The sequence below is a fragment of the Patella vulgata genome, chromosome 1, assembly GCF_932274485.2.
Source record: "Patella vulgata chromosome 1, xgPatVulg1.2, whole genome shotgun sequence".
NCBI lineage: Eukaryota > Metazoa > Mollusca > Gastropoda > Patellidae > Patella > Patella vulgata.
This window is the reverse complement of record NC_065879.2, coordinates 62,475,242-62,497,909: the sequence shown is the minus strand read 5'-3', so window position 1 is coordinate 62,497,909 and position 22,668 is coordinate 62,475,242. Positions and strand designations below refer to the sequence as shown.

General features: G+C 34.5%; 1 protein-coding gene across 2 annotated transcripts in view; it reads left to right on the top strand.

Moving 5' to 3' along the window:
* LOC126813500 (ATP-dependent 6-phosphofructokinase) overlaps window positions 1–21,819 on the top strand; it is a 44,384-nt gene extending 22,565 nt beyond the window's left edge. The window contains exons 13-22 of one of the 2 annotated variants that reach the window (XM_050539155.2): window positions 1,209–1,238; window positions 3,146–3,292; window positions 3,736–3,806; window positions 5,918–6,008; window positions 6,500–6,652; window positions 7,655–7,819; window positions 8,005–8,069; window positions 8,419–8,630; window positions 15,775–15,880; window positions 18,893–21,819. In XM_050539155.2, coding sequence (XP_050395112.1) covers window positions 1,209–1,238; window positions 3,146–3,292; window positions 3,736–3,806; window positions 5,918–6,008; window positions 6,500–6,652; window positions 7,655–7,819; window positions 8,005–8,069; window positions 8,419–8,630; window positions 15,775–15,880; window positions 18,893–19,031 — 1,179 coding nt within the window. In that variant the 3' untranslated portion in view covers window positions 19,032–21,819. The remainder of the gene's footprint in view (window positions 1–1,208; window positions 1,239–3,145; window positions 3,293–3,735; window positions 3,807–5,917; window positions 6,009–6,499; window positions 6,653–7,654; window positions 7,820–8,004; window positions 8,070–8,418; window positions 8,631–15,774; window positions 15,881–18,892) is intronic. The other variant, XM_050539156.2, reaches the window with a different exon arrangement.
* The last annotated feature ends 849 nt before the right edge of the window (window positions 21,820–22,668 follow it).

The window sequence follows — 22,668 nt, the reverse complement described above, 5'->3', positions numbered from 1 at the left end:
GTACAAGCTTCTTCCCGTTATTGTCATTTTTCCAAATGGCTAGCGGGGGGGGGGGTGGCGGCCAAATGTTTAGCACATGCGTGCTGTATCATAAGGTCTGTCATTGAGTCAACTGGCTAGTTTCGTTTCCCCGGTTGTACGTGACAAGGAGTAGGGTTGCCTGTCCAACCTCGTGGGTTTCCTTCCACTGCTTAAGACCCCTATGTGCAAGCGAATTATTGAAATAAAATTGAAGTTATCGAAATATAAGCGCAATTACCATTTACGTGGATTTCCATTCACACGATTACAGCCATAGACTGAAATTTGCTAATTTCGACTAAATGTAGCCTTCTTTTTATCTGATATAAATATTTTATATATTATCATTTAAATTATTATGATTTTTATAAGTTTTAGGTGGCTAATAGTCACAGATTTCAGTTTTAAAATTGGTACGAGCATGAACCTTATAATACGAGCGATTCTATACCGCTTATGACGTCACTCAGATATTATGACTGTAAAGGACTTATTTGGAGTGCCGTATTAAAGTTTTTGGGTAGCATTTTATGTATATTTTCACAAAAGCTTTCGAAAAAGATTTTCTGTCATAAAAAAAATATTGACCCGAAACCAAAAAAGAATTTGCATTTGTTGTTGTATGCAGCAAAAACGAGTGCACAGTGTATAAAGTTTAAAGAATGATGAAATCGCCCGGATTCTCCTGTTTTTTCATTGCTGGTCTCCTATTTTTTCACACTTGGGGGTTGACACGTCTGTTCTAATTTTCATTGACTGATATATTCCATAGAACCACATCAGGTAATTGATGGACCCAATGGAAACAGCACTAAATTTTCGTTAACAAAATGTTCCCTTGAAGTTAGTTAGCATATCTATTGAAATTTGAAAACTTATTGTAGGTTACTAAGTTAGCAGAAAGTAAAGTAAGAAATACATTCTTCAATTTGGTTTTTTGTCAGATGACTGTTTTGCCATTAGTATTTGAAGAAAAAATAGGCTATAGCATGTGCAGGTGAAGGCTGAACTCGTAAAGGCAGTATTTATGGATTTGAAATTAAGTTTTTAATTGATAGCTGGCAAGATCTATCGTTTTCATTAACAACATAGTTTTCGCTGTAGTTTCGATACAGTCTCTAAACAATGTAAACAGGTGGACAAAATGTTACTTAATTTTAATAGTTCATGTATATGATAAATTTTAGGGTCATTCCAATTGTATAGCTGAAGATGATGTAAGTTTTTTTATGGTGTAGGATTTCTATTAAGGTCATTAATAACAGACTTATAACGTCTGGTTATAAGCGACTATAAGTCTAGGAATAACTTACTATAATACTAAAGTCTGGTGATAAGGCACTATATACAATAGCCTGGTAATAGGAGACTTATTGATAATGATCTGTTAAAACCAAGCTTAATAGATTAGAACTATATTAACTTATACCTTCTTCCATCTTTAACTGATAACAAACATCACGCTTTCTATTCACATATTAATTCTTCTCACTTGATTATACCACAGTAATGACTGTACCTTTTGCACAGTGGTGAATTTTATCATCTAGATTTCGTCAACATTATGCTGTTTGTTAACTTTGTATTACTGACAGAAGACCAGCCTCTGTTGTCAGTCCTTAATAATTTCTGTTCCTCGTCCAATCTGTGGTAAAAATACAAAGTTTGATCAAATAAGTATATTATCATAAGATAACTAGTATTTCATAGTTTATCTATTATAATATTATATATTGTAGACTGGAGGCCAGTCTAAAACATCTATGTAATAGAGAACAGTCTAAAACATATATCTAAAGGCCAGTCTATAACATATACATTGATACAAAACTACAACAAAATCTGTAAGCTACATCATAATCGAAAATCCTAGAGGAAAGAAGATCTTTGATCTGGGCCAAAACTGTACATGGTGTAAACATTCTGCCAACGTAGATCTGAACTATTTAGTAAATATAAATTGAGTCAGTTTTGACAAACCAGAATAGTTTTACGGATAGCCCAGAAAAATGGCCATATCTTGTTTATTTCTCAACGGATAAATAAATGTAAAATATTGACTTTCAGTTCATAGAATTAATATATTTACCATTTCTCTCGTCCAGGTTTATACTCTAATAATAGATTGATTCCCATACTTTTGTTCTTTTTCAGTGCTTATCCAGTTTTTTCACAGTCTAATTATACATTTTACATATCTTGGTTTTCATTACTTAACTAGTTTTACAGTCCGGAGATATATTTCATAATCCTTGATTTTCATTTTACTGAATCAATATATTTACGGCTTCCCCCGTCCAATTGTACAGTCTAATAATAAGTTTTATCTTTCATGATTTTCTGTTCATTGAATTAATATATTTTATATTTTTTAATTTTTAATTTATTATTATTTTTTCTTTACACCTGCATCAGCGATCACTCTTGTTCACTCGTACGCCCATACATACACACTTTTCTTTATATTATTGTTTATCTATAGCTCAGGTTAATTGGTTTCCCATTAATAGTGTTAATACATTGATCTTTAAAAATAATTGGATTCCCCTCCTTTTAATCCCTGTAAGAGTTTCCGTTGTGTAGGTTTAGTTGTAAATGACCTCCTAATCAAAGGTGTTAAGCTTTAATTGTATTTGATTCTTATCTTTGTTGCATATTCTGTATATATTTGCCTACTATTCACATACCTGTATCATTTGCTTGATAAAGATGAGAGTATCCTTGTCGAAACTTCGATTAGTATGAAACTCAGTAATTGTGTATCCATAAAATTGTACCTTGTGTCATCTTTAAGCTCTTGGTAGAGAGAAACCATACATAAGTTTATGGTTGTCCATCTATTTTATGTGCAGTTATTGCCCCTGACATTGAAAACCTTTCATACTACCTATTACCTAATATCATCCATAAATTTTATTCATAGATATTGCACTTCATACTGAAAACTTGAAAGCACCCGTCAAACTGTTATTGCCCGGTAATTCTGTTTGCAAACATGTCTCAAAGATGATAATGAAGTGACCAGCCGATTAAACATAATGAAATTAACATCTGGATTGAATGTTTCATATTCCTGTTTTATACCCAACTACTGTGTATTTATATATTTAAATTATTTATTTAGACATCTCGCAATGTAGCTGTTATGAATATAGGAGCTCCGGCATGTGGTATGAATGCTGCTATACGTTCAGTGGTCAGGTTAACCTTGACTAAAGGTTATAAAATACTGGGTATCCAAGACAGCTTTGATGGTCTACTTAATGGCAAAGTGAGTTATAATTGTTTATTTTTTAGGCAATCTACAAGTTATTAAGTGGCATATTTTACAAGGTTTAACTTATTTATTATCTAGAACCACAGTGGATCAGTGAGTAAGGAGCTAGCTCACTAACAAGGTGGTCCTGGGTCGAACCCTATTTCCTCTGGATTTTTCAGCTTTGTATCCATTTGTGGTTCAAGATTGAGATCCTTGCAAGGAGCAGCAACTAGTTGTTCCGATGGGACAAAAAACCAAGCTCCTGTGTATACATGGGCTTTCATGTAAAAGAACCCTTGACAGTTGGAAATGCCGTTGTCTGGGCAAAATTCCCTCATAGCACACTGCATGCATATGCCCATCTTCATTAGCCTGGTTGGTGCAGAAAAGTAGTACATTAAATCCTGTTTCATTTCAACTTATTAACTTGTTTATTATTATGTGACATTTTTCAGGTAGGTCCTATGGGTTGGACAACTGTTCAAGGTTGGGCTGGTAAAGGTGGATCTTTACTAGGAACTAAAAAGTAAGTACTGCTAAAAAAATTTATATATCATTTCTATTGTCAGATGATGTCAATATTATTTCTATTGTCATATGGGGGGCCATGGTGGCTCAGTAGGGCTGCAACGATTCACAACTACCTCGATTCGGTTCGATTATCGATTTTAACCATTCGATTCGATTATTTTCGATTCGATTATCAGCTACAATAGCCAGTAATTTTTCCTGTATATAATTCATTAAAAACGATAAAAACACAAGACTAAAATTCTCTTGAACACTTTTATTGGTTTGACAGGTTTGTTGTGTTTTATGGGATATGTCAGTGTAGCATACTCTACAAGTTGCCACATCTTTAGAGTTTTTTTCTTACACCAAAATGATCCCAAACTTTAGATTTCAAATGACCAGGTGGTCGAGAAAGTACGTCGTCTGCCATAATTTTACCTTCCAGTCGTGTTTGCTTGACTACGGGTAATAATCGTTAAACACGAAAATATCCGAAGATAATGACCGGAATTATCAGCTAATGAGATCGTTTAGAATTTATATAACGATTACCGAAGCTATTGACCTAAATTAACATCCAATGAACATTCGGTACGTCACCAATTTTAAATAAATTAACTTTCGTCAACATACGGAAATTGTTTTAAAGGGAGATCACTCTGTTTTAGTTATGTTTTCGAGTGACATTCTTATCTTGTTAAATAACGTAAATTAAAAGTAACGTAAAAACTAAGTTTTTTATAATTTTAAGTGGACTTAATTGCTACAGGTCTTTCATTTTATTTCATATGGAAAGGTGTACGTTGTTTTTATTTGAAATTTAATTTGCAATTGAACCGAATCGAAATTTGAACGTTGTAGATCGTGGATCGAACCGAGGCGGCTAGTGTCGGTTATCGGTGCACCGAACTGAATCGTTGCAGCTCTATGGCTCAGTGAGTAAGACGTTGGCTTGCTAACCTGGATGTCCTGTGTTCGATCCCAGCATTGGCCGAGAAAGTTCATCAGGATTTTCCAGCGTGGTTCCCCCTTGTCAATGGTGCAGGACAGAGGGCCTGGCAAGAGACAACATATAGTCATTTGAATGGTACGAAAAGTCGTGGTCCTATGTACACATCGGGGCGCACGTAAAAGATCCCTTGGCAGTTGAAATTCGATGTAGCACCACTGTCCTGGCAAAATTTCCCTCATAGCACACTGTATGGCGTATGCCCATCTTCATTAGCCCAGTCGGAACGGAAATGTATGACGTTAAACCCCATTTCATTTCTATTGTCATAAGATGTTAATATCATTTCTATTGTCATAAGATGTTAATATCATTTCTATTGTCATAAGATGTTAATATCATTTCTATTGTCATAAGATGTTAATATCATTTCTATTGTCATAAGATGTATCATTTCTATTGTCATCTGATGTTATCGTTTCTATTGCCATCTGATGTCAGTATCATATATAATTAGTGACATGTGATGTCATCATTTCTATTGTCATATGATGTCATTGTCATTTCTATTTTCTGATTACATCATCATCATTTCTATTAGATGATGTTGTCATTATTGCCCAATTTGGAACAGAATTACCGTCATCTTAATTGTCTCAGTGAATGGTAAAGACATTCTCAAGGATATAAGGAAAAACAGTAGGGAAGTAAACAATCAGACAAGTTTATGTAATATCAATGGTGTAATGTCTCTAACAAATTTGAATCACTTATGGCTCTTGAATTAAGGGAAGTATATATGTCATGATTTGAAAAGATGTTGCAAAACTCAAAGGTTGTGAGCAACCTGAAGCTGGACATTACTGATGTATTGTCTAGCAGTTGTACAATCATAGCGAATATGTCTGTATGTACAATTTGAAATCATGTGATAATGATGACATACAAGACTAGAAGACTGGACGATTAAATTAATTCATTGTAGACCTAATCACGTAGTACCACGATAAATTGAATGTCACTCTCACAAGACATTTTCTCTCGCATATTAATGTTTTGATGAATTATTAACATTATCTCTGTGACTCGAATATGATTAACCCAGTAACAACCATTTCTCTTCCTATGATATCTATATTATATATAGTTGATGTTTTTTTTTTATTTATTTACAGACAAGATGCGGAGGGAGCAGGTTTGGGAAGAATAGCATCTAAATTACAGGAATATAAGATAGAAGGTCTGGTTATTATTGGTGGCTTTGAGGTGGGTAACATCTTTATTAACAGAGCCGTCCATTATGTTTTCATCAGATATCAGAGTGATTTCCTGTTATTAACTGACATAATTTTTATAAATAAACTGGTCATAAAAAGTTTGTTAGGACATTGTTTGAAATTGTGAAAATACTGTTCATTTGTTTTAAACTAAAGTTGTATTTTAATATATTGAACAATGGTAATTGTATATTTTAATATATTGAAAAATAGTAATTATATATTTGTCAGTGACCTCACTTGGTCGATTAGAAACTGTTATTTCTCAATGATAGAATGGAATGATTTGTATGTCTCAAAATGAGACAAGTTAGATTTCTTGGCAAGCTAGATTTCAGATATCCTAGTTGTGCTCGAATTTTCTTCATCAGCATTTTTAAAAATATATTTCATCTGTATGTTTATATATTTCATTTGTATGTTTACATATTTCATTTGAATGTTTATATATTTCATCAGTATGTTTATATTATATTTCAGGCATATCACAGTTGTTTACAGATAACGGAAGCTAGATCTACTTACCCTGCATTCTGTATTCCAATCACCGTAATACCTTGTACTATTAGTAATAATCTACCAGGATCAGATTTCTCTCTTGGTGCCGATACAGCACTTAATGAAATTACAGATGTAAGTTCTTTCTTCTCCATTATCATATAATTAAACTTTACATATTGATAACCTTTCAAAAATACACAAAAAGAAGAATTATTAAAAAACATTTTAATATCTATTATTAAAATAACACATGTTAACTATTGTGTCAACATTAACTCGCATGGTCAAACACTTGGCACTGTCAGATAGTCTAGCATATTGATGGAGCACCTCAGTAAACAAAAACATTTTTCTTAGTTACTACTGATCTTATTTATTTTATTTAAAGATACATTAGGTAAGATTGAGATAAAGAGCTGACCATTCTTGCTATAATAGCTCAAAGATAGATAATGTAAAATGAAAATATTGAAAATTTCATTCAAATATTCAAATTACTTAATTCTGAGCCAAGTTATCACTGTTTGCAGTTTTGACAAGATGTGTGCATAGTTGTGACCAGGGAAATGGTATATTCGAGACTTTCCCATTTTTAAATCAAAATTTTAAATGGCAAACCGTTCTAATCTAGTTGAAATCTTGAGTATCTGATGCCATCGTGAGTTGATTATGGTCTTGTTTTGTTAATAAATGTCGAATTAATAGTTTATATAATATTTTAGGCCTAAAGAAAGATCTGCTATAGGCAGATTTAGCGCGAGCATAATGTATTTTTAAATTTTAAAATTCATTGTATGACAATATAACATTACCAGGTACTTTAGTAAAAGCAGTGAATGAATATGGTACTCATTCTAGAACATCTGATAACATCTTGTTTGTAATTTTATATTTGTACCATTGTGAAATACCCCAGAACATGTATATGTGAAAGGTGGGGGCTATAACAAATTTTTGTAATAATACAGATCTGGACAGAACCATCTCGACTTTGCCAGATATACAAACAGAATCATACAGGACAAAAATGAAGGGATAATCTAGAACAATGACAGCCACTGATATTTACATCTCTGCTACATACATGTACTGCTTCAAATAAAAAAAGCCATATTGATGTATGTTTTGCTTCAGATCTGTGATCGTATAAAACAGTCAGCTACAGGAACAAAACGTCGAGTATTTATTGTTGAAACTATGGGTGGTTACTGTGGTTACCTAGCATCTCTAGCAGCGCTTGCAGGAGGAGCAGATGCTGCCTATATATATGAAGAGAAACACAGTATCTTAGATTTGAAGGTAAACAGTCTTTATATCTAATAAACTTAAATTTGTCTTCTAACAAATGACCTTTTTTTGCTTGGTTATACAGGGGGTGCTTAATTATTTTTTCTTTGTAGTATTTGTTTAGATTTGAATGTTGGAACCAAATCTCTAACAGCCATGTTGTAAATGTTATCATGTTTTGTTTGTTTATTTTCCAGGATGATGTTTATCACATGAAAGGAAAAATAATCAATGCTGGTGTTCAACGTGGTTTAATATTACGGTTTGTTTCTTTTCCTTATTATTCCATTGGGCTTTTGTCATACCACTTTTAACATATTTCAACCAAATTTGGTAGGTAGGTTCCTTTGTTCTAATCAATTAGATACAGCTTGATAGACTAAATTTATACTTGTTCAAACTGGATAGAATTCAACCAAATTTGGTAGGTATGTTCCATGGGTTGGTGTTTAGTAATATTTGTTCAAAAAAGAATGATCTAGTCAGAATCCAGATACCAGGGTGTGTGGGGGCATCTTAAATGGTCAAATTTATGTATTTTCACACACATCCAACCTCTTCTCCTAAATGTGTGTAAAGATGTTGATGTTGTACCTGAATTTTAATTACAGGAATGAATGTGCAAATGAGAATTACACATCAGATTTTATTTATCGCTTGTATTCTGAGGAGGGGAAGGGGACATTCAGTTGTCGACTGAATGTGCTTGGTCATATGCAACAAGGTGGAGTTCCCTCCCCTTACGATAGAAACTACGGAACCAAGATGGCTGCTAAAGCTGTTAACTGGGTGATTGAACAGATAGAAGAAAACACAGTAAATGGTAAATTCAAAACATTTTTAAAATTTTAATACAGTACATACACTAGCATGTCTCTGCATATTGTGTGTCTTGTCCATGGGTTTGTCTTGTGGGGTTTGTTTATGTGTGTTGCAGTCCTCCAGCTCTTAGTATTAGGGCAACAGTATGATAATGCATAGTTTTAGCCTTGTATTGATATATACCAGTGAATCAAGCCAGCCCTACTAAAATCTATTGTCTTCAAATGAAGGATTCAAGGTGATTATGTCTGTATATTAACTGGGGATCCCATTCTATGATGTTGGTCATTAACTTTAGACCTTGCATGGGGCTTGGGTGGCTGATTGATTGAATCTCTAAAGCGGCAGACACACTAGGGCAAATCTCCCAGAATCAATCAATGCAAAATTGCAGCCGAATTCATTTGGCCGATTGAGTGAACACACTCGGAGCATCAAGAAAAAGAAAAAAAAAAAACAGCTGCAGCAGATGGATTTTTTATACGACATTCTACAGATCCCAATTTTTATTAGATTTTGACGCAACTTGAAATATAGGTCTATCTCCCAAAGATCTTGGTTCCTTTCGCTATTCGCATGTATCGACCATAACTTCATGGATTATGGCCACTGAAAAATCACACTTTTAGCTTGTGGACACTCTAGAAGTCACAATTTTCATCTGATTTTGATGTAACTTGAAATGCATGTTTATAATCATCAAAATCAGATCAAAATTGTGACCTCTAGAGGGTCCACAACTTTGATATACCAGATGTTTACACTAATTGTGTACTAGGGGCAGTTATTTTGTCTTGAGATTTGGTCCGATTTTCACGAAATTCGAACTCAACCAAAACTAGATCTGCATAGCAGATTTCAAAGCTTTCATATAAACTTCAAAAGGGGTTATTAGAATCTATGAATCAACAACCACTCTGACGGAAGATATTCTCTGGGCTAAAAAATCTTTTTTCTCTCAGCTACGAGAGATACGTAGAATTAAACCGGCCCAGAGCCGACCGTGTTGATACGAAGCCGCTTATTTGACATTGACACATAACTGAAGGTGAATAGGCCTACCCGTCCAGTTAATACAATGGGCAATCTCACATCGGTCCACTAAAGAGAGGCACATGCTAGTCGCCCCCTACTTCCCCAAGGCATTTAGTCCAAACCTTGACTCTCATACATATAAACCATTTGGTACTACATGTACATGTATTTCGTACTTATATCATATTAAACCCCTCGGCCGCCATGTTGAATCACACAGTATTTAACGTTCTATATCCTAACATCTTTATGAAATCAACGACAAATCTAAACTTGGGCACTCCAACCATTTTTATTTTTACATCATTCAGTTTTTTTTAAATAAGTAATTCTATCACAAATTATAGTGAAGACTGGACCACTAAACTAGTTACCCATCAGTTTTTCTTTGTGTTAATGCGTTCTACATTTTCAAAGCAATGATTCTTATAATGTGCGAGCCGCCATGACACCGGCGGATATTATAACTTCGATAGGCGAGAAACTTCAGGTAGCAGTTGGGTTTCATCAAATCATATAATTATGCAGTACGGCTTCACCTTTATTTCAATGGGAATTGGTTTATTATATGTGCAGTGCAGTTTTAGGTCAGTTTATGTGTAAATTAAGGGAGCTATACATAGGCCAGTAACCTTTTTGTAGTCATTTGACTAAAAAAAACTTGCGGAAAGGAACTCCGTAGGACAAGCCACTACTGTGGCAGGAGTAAGGCGGAAGACATCAGTAGTGGAACCATTTCTAAGTTAATCCCGAAGTGCGTTGCTATTGTAAGAATATATAAAATCGGGTTTCCGTTCCGCTTTTTTTTTGCTGTAGTTTGAGTAATGAGTTAGAGCGTATATTTTGTAGTCAAAAAATCATTGCAAATAGAAGACCTCATCCCCACCACCACCAACCTGTAATACACTAGCTAGCTTGTGTATTTCCATATTCCATTTCCGAGAGATAGATAGAGAACACGCGAAATATAAAGTGATTTTTCTTACAATCAGGGACCATAATTCATGAAGTTACGATTCGATATGCGCAAATATCGAAAGGAACCATATCTTTGGGTTATAAACATGCATGTCAAGTTTCATCAAAATCTTTCACTGTGAAAAACCGGGGCTAAGTCATCTGAAATCAAACAAATTTTACAATGTAGGTAGTGAAAACAAAATGTTATGTTAAGCGTTGTTCGAGGGTGGGGTGGGTGCATAAAATTCCAAATGCAAAGGGTTATTTTTCGTGCACGCCAATATGCACACAGGATTTCGATTTTTCGTCCTACCTAAAAAAACTGCACGCAAAGTTAGTTGTCGGGCCTTCGGTCAAGAACCACAGACAAAGGGAGAGAACGGGGACCTCTGTTTTGCATACCATCCAAGCGACTAGGCACTAATCCTTGTACCATGGACGAGGGGACGGGCGTTTTTCGTCCCATCGAAACGACTAGACACAGATCCTTGCTAGGCCTTCCATACTTCACCACTGCCAACGGGGAACCACTTTGACCTCGGGTTTTCGTACCATCCAAACGACTAGACACTAATCCTTGCAAGGCCTTCCGTTCTGCAGCAAATGAGCCACGCTAGCCTCGTTTTGTCGTAACATACAAACGACTAGACAATGTTTCATAATTTAGTCATATTCGCATGGGTGGGTTGGCAGCAGAATTGATATGTACATGATAGTGACACGAGGAGGGGGGGGGGGAGCGGGGTGTACACAAATCAGAGCTTTGTAATACACGCATATACTTGATATACTAAATACACAAATGGCTGAATTTCGAGACATTTCTGGCACTCTTTTATCACATAATGAGAACACTGCATTAATTTCTATATATCAATAAAATATGCCTCAGACCCATTGTTTATTTTTAAATTTGAATTAGACTCGTAACAAAATATATTTTCTGGCAACAAATAGCATATAAATAAAACTAGATTTACTTTCTGATTATTTTTTTTAAATGAAATCATTCCAGGGCTTTTATTGACATTTCAGAAAATGTAGAGTTGGTCCCATGCACTTGAGGCCAAGGTCCTTGAAGTTGTACAGCTGCACCCGGTGACCGATATTTATTTAACGGGGAATAAGTGATAATTCATATTATAACAGTAAATAATTAAAATATCCCATAGGGATTATAATAATATGTATATCATGTAGGTGTGCATGTAGGTTAAAATTGTGAACTCTGTAAATAGGCCCGTTCCTTGCATTTAGTTTTAGAGTTAGGAGTGCTAAAATTGAGAGAGCGAAATGGGGTTGATCGACCACTCGACACAAACTAGGTCATTTCGGGACTAACGTATGGTTCAATTTTATTTCAATAATTCGCTTGCGCGTAGGGGTCTAGCAGTGGGGGGGAAACCAGGTGATCCTGAAAAAATACACAGGTTGGACGGGCGACCTACTCCTTGTCACGTACGGAAAGATACCCCAGCAGTCAAAATAGGTCAAAATAGGCGATTTCGGTTTCTAGTGTCGATGCATCGTTACGGTCAGTTTAAAAAATTGTCTTTTAAGGATAATGTGTATAGTACCAATACCTATCACATACGGAAGAGGCGATAAAATCTCTTTGCATTTCCAATTTCAAAATTAATTAAAACCAATATTAAATTCCGAAAATCGTTTTTTTTTGCTAAAACTCTTTTCTTTTTAATGTGATCAAAATGGGGGTAAAGCACAGAGTCAGGGGTGGTAATGGGCGTATTGTGTCCTAATTTCATGGTTTGCGGACAATCGGTGCCGGTGTCACGGCGAAATTCCACTTTTTTCCCCTCATGGAAGCCGTAAATTGACGCAAGGAGTAGGGTCGCCTGTCCAACCTTGTGGGTTTTCTCCGGGTCCTCCCACTGCTAAAGACTCCTACGCGCAAGCGAATTATTGAAATAAAATTAAACCATATGTTGGTCCCGAAATGACCTAGTTTGTGTCGACTGGACGTTAAACCCCATTTCTCTCTCTCTCTCTCTCTCCGTAAATTGACTTGAGGCCAGTGTTCTTTAAGTTGTACAGCGGCACCAGGTGACCGATATTTATTTAACGGGGAATAAGTGATAATTCATATTATAGCAGTAAATAATTAAAATATTTCATAGGGATTATAATAATATATCATGTCTGGGTATTACAGGGTTAAAACCAATATTAAATTCCGAAAATCGTTTTTTTGCTAAAACTCTTTTTTTTTAATGGGATCAAAATGGGGGTAAAGCACAGAGTCCGGGGTGGTAATGGGCGTATTGTGTCCAAATTTCATGGTTTTCGGACAATCGGTGCCGGTGTCACGGCGAAATTCCACTTTTTTCCCCTCATGGAAGCCGTAAATTGACTTAGAAAAAAAAAACGACGAAAGGCAGGTGACAAGAACAAACGACTTGAACAAATGCAGGTATCACCTTGAAATTTTCAGGGTGCCTAGGTACCAACGTGAAAAGTTGCTCGCCGGAATTTAGTACTCATGGTACCGTTGGTTCCTGTGTAGCGCATGCGCGAAATCAAAACCAGCTAAACTCGAAAACAACCTTGTCGGCACGGAAAACATCAAAGGAGAAATTCGAATTTTTGAAATATTCAAATACCAAACATTCGACCATGATCCAGGCTATCCTAAAATGTATTAATTTCGGTAATAGGAGACAGATTCTCTAAGCCACGACCAATTGTGTATGTTTTCAAGCCCATAAATGTGGATTTTTCACTAATTTTCATTTTCATTTCAAAATGGCGTCCATCAGTTGACCTAAATCAAAATTCTAAACCGATAGATTTTTAGGCTTTCCTTCAAGCATTCAGAAAATGTAACTCTTATGTCTTTAAGTAAAATATTGCAAAAGCCGTATGGACTTTTCACATTTTGAGATGGTGGCACTTCCGGTTTGCTCGACAAACTCCATATTTTGTGTACTCATCAGTACTGTCTTAGCTAGTACAGAAAAAAAATTTCAAGGCAATTTGACCTATATTTCGTCGATTTTTTTGAAAACTTTGATCCTTAATTTCACCAAGGGGAGATAATTTAGAAAATTTCCGAAGACATCATTGAAGTCGCATTGGCAAGATCTACTAACATTCTAAATTTCACGAAAATCGCACAACTATTAAAGAAGTTGTCAAATTGGTAATAACTTCCGGTTCGAAATGACAGCGACGAATTTTCGAAATGCCAAAATCCGAAATTGCAGATTTGAAGTAAATGTTTCAAGATACTCAAAGAAAAAAGAATTAGTAAAATAGGTCAAATAGTCACAGAGTTACAGCATTGTAGGTCAAATGCATTCCTTCGTAAAATTCGGTGATTTCGGATTCGTAAAACGTTTTGAAAATATATTTAATCAACAGCCACCACCCATTTTTGGGGGGATAGGTAAAAGTTTCAGAACGATCCTATGGTTAGATTCTGAGAAATCCGATTTGTGGACAAAACACAAAAAAAAAATAACAATAATAATCTTAACAGAAACAATAAGCTTTCATATGTAATATGAAAGCTTAATTACGGTGTAACAGTGACGTATTTAAAGGATTTTTTAAATCGGATAATAATTATGACATCTGATATGATATCTGATTGTAACTTCCTGATTGTACGAAAAATCGTGATTTTAGCTTGTGGTCCCTCTAGAGGTTACAATTATTATCCGATTTAAAAAAAACGTTTGAACATATTACCATTCCACCGCAATGTCGGTTGAGTCCGAATTTCGTGAAAATCAGACCAAAACTGACAGACGAAATGGCCGCCCATCGTACTTAAATTGAGTAAAAATATGATATATCAATGTTGTGGACCCTCTAGAGGTCACAATTTTCTTCTGATTTTGATGCAACTTGAAATGTAAGTTTATAACCCAAAGATCTTGGTTCTTTTCGATATTCACACATATCGGATCATAACTTCCTGAATTATGGCCCCTGATTGTACAAAAAATCGCGTTTTTAGCTTGAGGTGCCTCTAAAGGTCACAATTATTATCCGATTTATAAAAACGTTCAAATATATCACCGTTGCACCTTAATTTTGGCTGAGTTTGAATTTCGTGAAAATGGCAGCCCCTTGTGCGCAAATAGTGTATAACACTGGTATATCAAAGTTGTGGACCCTCTAGAGGTCACAATTTTGATCCGATTTTGATGAAACTTGAAATACATGTTTATAACCCAAAGATATTGGTTCCTTTCGATATTAGCGCGTATTGTATCATAACTTCCTGAATTATTCCCTCTGATTGTACGAGAAATCACGTTTTTAGCTTGTGATCCCTCTAGAGGTCACAATTATTACCTGATTTTAAAAAACGTTCGAATATATCACCGTTACACCGTAATTTTGATTGGGTTCGGATTTTAAAAACCGTTTAAATACATCACTTTTCCACCACAATGAATGTTGAATACCGTCCGTCCGTCGGTCCTGCTGTAGAGGCTAAAGTTAATATCCGATTTACTTAAAATTTGTACACAATTACTGCCAGAGTTATGGCCCTTGATAATTACTGCTTGATCACTTTGAAAAATCTTGTGTACGCTCTAGAGGCTAAAGTTAATATTCGATTGACTTTAAATTTATGCACAGTGTTTAAGGGCATGAGACGAAGAAGCCTATTGATTTTCAGCGATTTCAGATAATTACTGCTAGAGTTATGGCCCTTGATCACTTCAAAAAATCTTGTGGACACTCTAGAGGCTAAAGTTAATATCCAATTGACTTTCAATTTATGCACAGTGTTTAAGGGCATGAGATGAAGAAGCCTATTAATTTTCAGCGATTTCAGATAATTACTGCCAGAGTTATGGCCCTTGATCACTTCAAAAAATCTTGTGTACGCTCTAGAGGCTAAAGTTAATATCCGATTGACTTTAAATTTATATACAGTGTTTAAGGTCATGTGTTCGCATGGGGCAGAATGGATAATTATAAAAAACCAAACAAATTCTAATGATTTTCTGAGAAGTCCTTAATGAGTTATTGCTCTTAATCAGATTTTAGTGTATTATAAATGTTTCATTACTGAAAAAGTAAAAATATGTGACAACTCTTGTTGACTGCCCGGACGATTTAGCTGCTGTGGGCGTATGTTTCGTTGTCTGGCAACCTATCTTTTATTTTAGGTTATGTATATACCAACAAGCCAACATCAGCAACATTACTAGGAATGACGAAAAGGCTTTTAACATTTTCTCCAGTACAAGAACTCTCTGCAGTTACAAATTTTGAGTAAGTAAAAGAGTTTTAGCTCCCCACACCTATAGTTAATGGTTTACTCCACTTCTAACAAGTTCTTAGCTAGGTTTCAGTGATTTGTTAGCTAGGTTACACCACTTCTAATTAATTGTTAGCTAGGTTTCAGTGATTTGTTAGCTAGGTTACACCACTTCTAATTAATTGTTCGCTAAGTTTCAGTAATGGTTAGCTAGCTTAATTAGATGTTGAGTAAATGGTGAGCTAGTTTAACTCCACTTCTTGTAAATGGTTAGCTAGGTTAAATATACATCTAGTAAATAGTTAGGTTGGCTAATTCGACATCTGATAAATGGTTAGCTAGGTTAACTCCACTTCTAGTAAATTGTTAGCTAGGTTTCAGTAATTGGTAAGCTAGGTTAACTCCACTTCTAGTAAATTGTTAGGCAGGTTTCAGTAATCGGTTATTTAGATGTCTAGTAAATTTTGAGCTGGGTTAATAAGCCATCTAGTAAATGGTTAGCTAGGGTTAACTCAACTTCTTGTAAATGGTTAGCTAGGTTAATTAGATTTCTAGTAAATGGTTAGCTTGGATAATTTGACATCTAATAAATGGTTAGGTTAACTCCACATAGTTAGCTAGGTTAACTCTACTTTTCGTAAATTGTTAGCTAGGTTAAATCCACTTTTAGTAAATGGTTTACCTAGGTAATTTCACTTTTAGTAAATGGTTAACTAAGTTAAGTCCCCATCTAGTATATGGTCAGCTAGGTAAAATTCCACTTTCAGTAAATGTTTATTGGTAGTTAAATTTACTTCTCTTATAAACGAGGTAAGTGTGTCAGGGCACTTATGAACATGACAATTTTTATACGCCCACATTGATATGTCGTCGTATATTGTCGTCGCACTCTTCCGTCCGGCGGTCCGGCGTCCACAATTGCTTGTGGACGCTCTACAGGCTAAAGTTATTATCCAATTGACTTTAAATTTATACTCAGTGTTAAAGGTCATGAGACGAAGAAGCCTATAGATTTTCAGTGATTTTCGATAATTACTGCCAGAGTTATGGCCCTTGATCACTTCAATAAATCTTGTGGACGCTCTAGAGGTCAAAGTTAATATCTAATTGACTTTAAATTTATACACAGTGTTTAAGGTCATGAGACGAAGAAGCCTATTGATTTTCAGCAATTTTCGATAATTACTGCCAGAGTTATGGCCCTTGATCACTTCGAAAAAATCTTGTGGACGCTCTAGAGGTCAAAGTTAATATCCGATTGACATTAAATTTATACACAGTGTTTAAGGTCATGAGACGATGAATGCTATTAATTTCAACGATTTTCGATAATTACTGCCAGAGTTATGGTCCTTGATCACTTCAATAAATCTTGTGGACGCTCTAGAAGTCAAAGTTAATATCCGATTGACTTTAAATTTATACACAGTGTTTAAGGTCATGAGACGAAGAAGCCTATTGAATTTCAGCGATTTCCGATAATTACTGCCAGAGTTATGGCCCTTGATCACTTTGAAAAATCTTGTGGCTGCTCTAGAGGCTAAAGTTAATATCCAATTAACTTTAAATTTATACACAGTGTTTAAGGTCATGAGACGAGGAAGCCTATTAATTTTCAGCGATTTCCGATAACTACTGCCAGAGTTATGGTCCTTGATCACTTTGAAAAATCATGTGGACGCTCTAGAGGCTAAAGTTAATATCTGATTGACTTTAAATTGATACACAGTGTTTAAGGTCATGAGACGAAGAATCCTATGGATTTTCAGCGATTTTCGATAATTTTTGCTAGAGTTATGGCCCTTGATCACTTTGAAAAAATTTTGTGGACGCTCTAGAGGCTATAGTTAATATCTGATTGACTTTAAATTTATACACAGTGTTTAAGGTCGTGAGATGAAGACGCCTATTGATTTTCAGCGATTTCCGATAATTACTGCCAAAGTTATGGCCCTTGATCACTTCGAAAAAATCTTGTGGACGCTCTAGAGGTCAAAGTTAATATCCGATTGACATTAAATTTATACACAGTGTTTAAGGTCATGAGACGATGAATGCTATTAATTTCAACGATTTTCGATAATTACTGCCAGAGTTATGGTCCTTGATCACTTCAATAAATCTTGTGGACGCTCTAGAAGTCAAAGTTAATATCCGATTGACTTTAAATTTATACACAGTGTTTAAGGTCATGAGACGAAGAAGCCTATAGTTAATATCCGATTGACTTTAAATTTATACACAGTGTTTGAGGCCATGAGATGAAGAATCATATTGATTTTCAACGATTTCGGATAATTACTGCCAAAGTTATGGCCCTTGATCACTTTGAAAAATCTTGTGACGCTCTAGGTGCTAAAGTTATCATCCGATTGACTTCAGATTGATACACAGAGTTTAAGGTCTTGAGACGAACAAGTATATTGATTTTCAATGAATCTTTATGACTTGAACAGCTAAATCCACGATGTTAAAAGTTTCGTGTACTAAACGTTAGCATGGGCCCAAACTTTATAAAAACCAAACAAATTCTAATTGTTTTCTAATAATTACTTATTGAGTTGTTACTCTTAATCAGATTTTAATGTATTATAAATGTTTCATTACCGAAAAAAGTAAAAATATGCGACAACTCTTGTTGACTGCCCGAACGATATAGCTGCTGTGGGCGTATGTTTCGTTGCCTGGCAACCTATCTTGATAACATGAACAGCTAAATCCATGATATTGAATGTTTCGTATACTAAACGTTAGCATGGAGGAGAACTTTATCAAAGCCAAACAAATTCTAATGATTTTCTGATAATTACTTAATGAGTTGTTACTCTTAATCAGATTTTAGTGTATTATAAATATTTCATTACCGAAAAAAGTAAAAATATGCAACAACTCTTGTTGACTGCCCGGACGATTTAGCTGCTGTGGGTGTATGTTTCGTTGCCTGGCAACCTATCTTTGTTGATGTTAAAAATTTCCAACTCGGGTTAAATTAAACAAAATTGGTGTTGTTTTTTTTGTTTTTTCAGTAAAAGAATTCCTGAAGATGAATGGTGGTTGAAGTTACGTCCGTTATTACGTATTTTAGCTCGTCATGTTGATGCAGATTATGAAAGAGAAGGTGTGGAAGCAACAGTTGATGAGGTGGAAAGCACCATTACTATGTGATCTGTGTGTTTTTCTAATAACTTCTAAACTCGATCATGTTACCTATTAATTGTCAAGACTGAATAGGTCATTTGACTTCTGATAGGTTATGTGACTCTGAGTCGAGTCATCTGTTATATGGGTCAGCTCACTGCTCATATGCTTTTGATATGCCGTACAGCATTTGATTGGCTCATGCTACATGTATCTCATTCTCATCCTGTGGCCCCTGATTCTGGTTTTATGACTTAATGGACAACCAGCTGATCTACCCGTTGTGTAACTCAATTGGTCATTTGAATTTCAATCCATCCTCAGAAAAGGGATATTTAGCTTTGGTTATGACCAAGCCCCCACATTTGTCATCATTATTGTGATGTGGTTTTGAATTGACTAATATTATTAGATGCTATGTGATCATTTATTGATCATGTGACTATTATTATTATTATGTGACTTTTTCCGTGTTAGTGAAATATCTTTTTGTGTAAGTCTCCACAACATCAAAAAAAAAGGCTGTTAACCTTGCCTGCTGTATGTATGTATGTATAGACTTTAAAGGTTTTATGACTTTAAAACAAGGCTGTATACCAAAAACTGTATGTCAGCCATACAGTTTGTTATTGGAAATACCTAAGATTTTTGTTGTTTTATTTTTATCTTGATTTGTTAAATTGTTATTTTATGATTAGTCAGGGTTGTAGTGTTATAAAACCTTGTTTAGTATTCCTGTTCGCCTGTCGCTATTCATTAGCCACAGATTACTTAAACAATTTTTGATTTTTATATGAGAGTGTAGCTATTTAAGGATGTAGAATAGGGTAAATTATTAAACAGGTTATATCTGAAATTGAATCTTCACTTATACTGAAAACAACCATTAAAATTGTTTTTACATTAATGAAGGTTACTCTGGTTAAATGACACTTGGAATGGTACACAAATGAGTTGCTAGCGAGGTGAAATCAAACTTTGTATTGTCCAAATATTGGAGATATTAATTGAACTGTTTCTAGTAAACCAGTTGTAAAACTTGAACTAGTTATAAAAATACAAGTATTATTCTTATGTTTATAATGTGATGGTATTAATTACCCTGTCAAATAGAATTTATTAAAAACATTTTTCTTAACACAATTATAGTTTTAATTGCATATTGTTTCGGTGTGCATAATAAATATGGCTAGTAGAAATACTGGATTAACTATAAAATATTGGGATGAAATCCACAAATTGTTTGTTTAAATCCTCTGTGCGTCATTTGCATTTTTCAGAGCATATCAAATTATCCATGCTTAATCCTTTGTAAAATATACTGGTCACTGGAATAGATTATTTAACAAACTTAAGAAAACAAAATCATATTATCAGTGGTAGATAATCTCCAGACTTGTATTCAATCAGATAAAAAAAAGAGGTCCATCAAAAGAGTTCAGTGAATAGACGTAACAGTTGTATCAGGATCAATTAAATATTTATTATTTAAACATACATTATGCAAGAGCTAAATCTGCCTATTGCAGGTCTTTCTTTAGGCCTGAAATATTATCTTAATTATTAATTAGACATTAATTAACTTATCCAGACCATATTCAACTCTCGATGGATTAGGTTCCGATTTCCATTCATAATTTAATCATGAAATGGATATTCAAAACTGTTTTTTTTATAGTACTGACTTTAGTAATGATGATCGGGACTAGGCAGAAAGTTCAGTTGCTAAAATCTTGGTTCAGAGTGGATCAATTTGACTGAAATTTTCAGCAAATTCCCTTTACATTATCTAGTTTTTAACTATTATAGTGACAACTGCCAGCTCTTTATCTAATCTCTGATAATGTATCTTTAATAAGAATTCAGTGATATATATTTACAAAAACTTTGGTAAACATTTTTTGTCGTTTTGACTAAGGTGAATTGTGACTGGGTTTATATCTGTTTTGACCATATCCAGTTTATGTGTCTGCAAAGGATACTGAATGTTGTGAGATTTTCAATTCGACATATTTCTGAAAATACTGAATGGAATTGAACCACATTTGGACTGATATTCCTTTTAGAGATTCAACTTCAACAACATTGTAGTTTGTAAGGAATTAACCTCCCCACAAATGACAATCAGAGACTTTAATTTTGAGGATCTTAATTTATGTTACTATAGCTGGATGAGCAAAAGCAAAAATAAAAAGCGATTGCATAAATGTTTTTTACTCTTTTGGGGGGATTTTGAACTACACTATAATTATTGACACATACTCAAGAACAAAGTGCTGTTTATATTTATTAGTATTATATATACTTTAGTTTATATCAATCGTCAATGAAATGATAGTTATAAGTAAATTTATAATTGCTCTTACTCCATCCCTATTGCATGCTTTAGGAGCCTACAGATAACCAGTAACCATTGATAACAGATATTATGTAGGATATTCAGACCCTGTAGCAATGGTTAATGAGCTAGTAATATCTGTAACCGTTGCTGGTTCAGAAAAATCGCTTTCTCATACATTTGTTTATTTCTGTATTCTAATGTTTGTTACATATTTAATATTTACTGTATTCTTTGTCTTTATTTTCCACACATTTTCTTCTTGAAAAATCAAATCAATTTCAAAATACTTGTTAATTTATGAAAAGTTTTCTCAATTCTTGTGTGAAATATGTTACACTTTGAAATGGATATGTTACACTTTGAAATGGATTGGATTTTTAAAGAAAAACTCTTGTGAGGGAATTTAATTATTAACAGGATTGTTAGATTTTTTAAAATAAATTAAAAAAAAAAAACTTTTTCTTTTATGCTTACATGTGTATATTGTTGTCAGTACACATTTTCTTGTTAACTCGTGACGTTTTGGGATTTTTTTTCCAAATAGTATCACCATTTAAACATGTGTTGTAAAAAGCCTCTGTCAACTGCCGTGGTTATGATTTCCCGATTGTATGTGACAAGTAGTAGGGTCACCTGTTCAACCTCGTGGGTTTTCTTCGGGTCCTCCGGTTTCCTCCCACTATTTAAGAAAACTACGCACAAGCGAATTATTGAAATAAAATTGAACCATGTGTTAGTCCCGAAATGACCTAGTTTGTCTTAAGTGGACGTTACCCCCCTCTCTTCATGAAACATTTGAGGTGCATTATTCCCCGTTGCTTTTTATTATAGCCACCGGTTTTAATTTTAGAAGCTTGGTAAAAGATAACTTTACTTTTTTTACTAATTTTTGAAAAATAATGCACATTTATTTCACACAGATCGGATGATAACTTGTTTGAGCGGCAAGGTTTTACAAAGTAAAACAAGGGTCATAACTCTAGAAATAATTAATGAAAATTACTATAATTCAGTGTTCACAAGAAATTGTGCACGGGTGTGATAATATTGACTTTTCCATGTGAGCTATAAAATTGGCTTGATTAACTCAAGTCCCAGACATCCATGGGCAAATGGTAATCCTGGGTTAAAGACAAGATTGTCAAATCTTTATAACCTGCAGTTCTTCACGTCCATAGGCAATACACCCACGGCAGCAAAATCTTGCACAAAGGTCATCATATTGTCAATCTTACAGTAAACATGCCAATAGTGAGGCTGATGTCCCCTGCCTCATTCCAAAAATCAACAGATGACACATTTACCGTTTTGTAAAGTATCGAC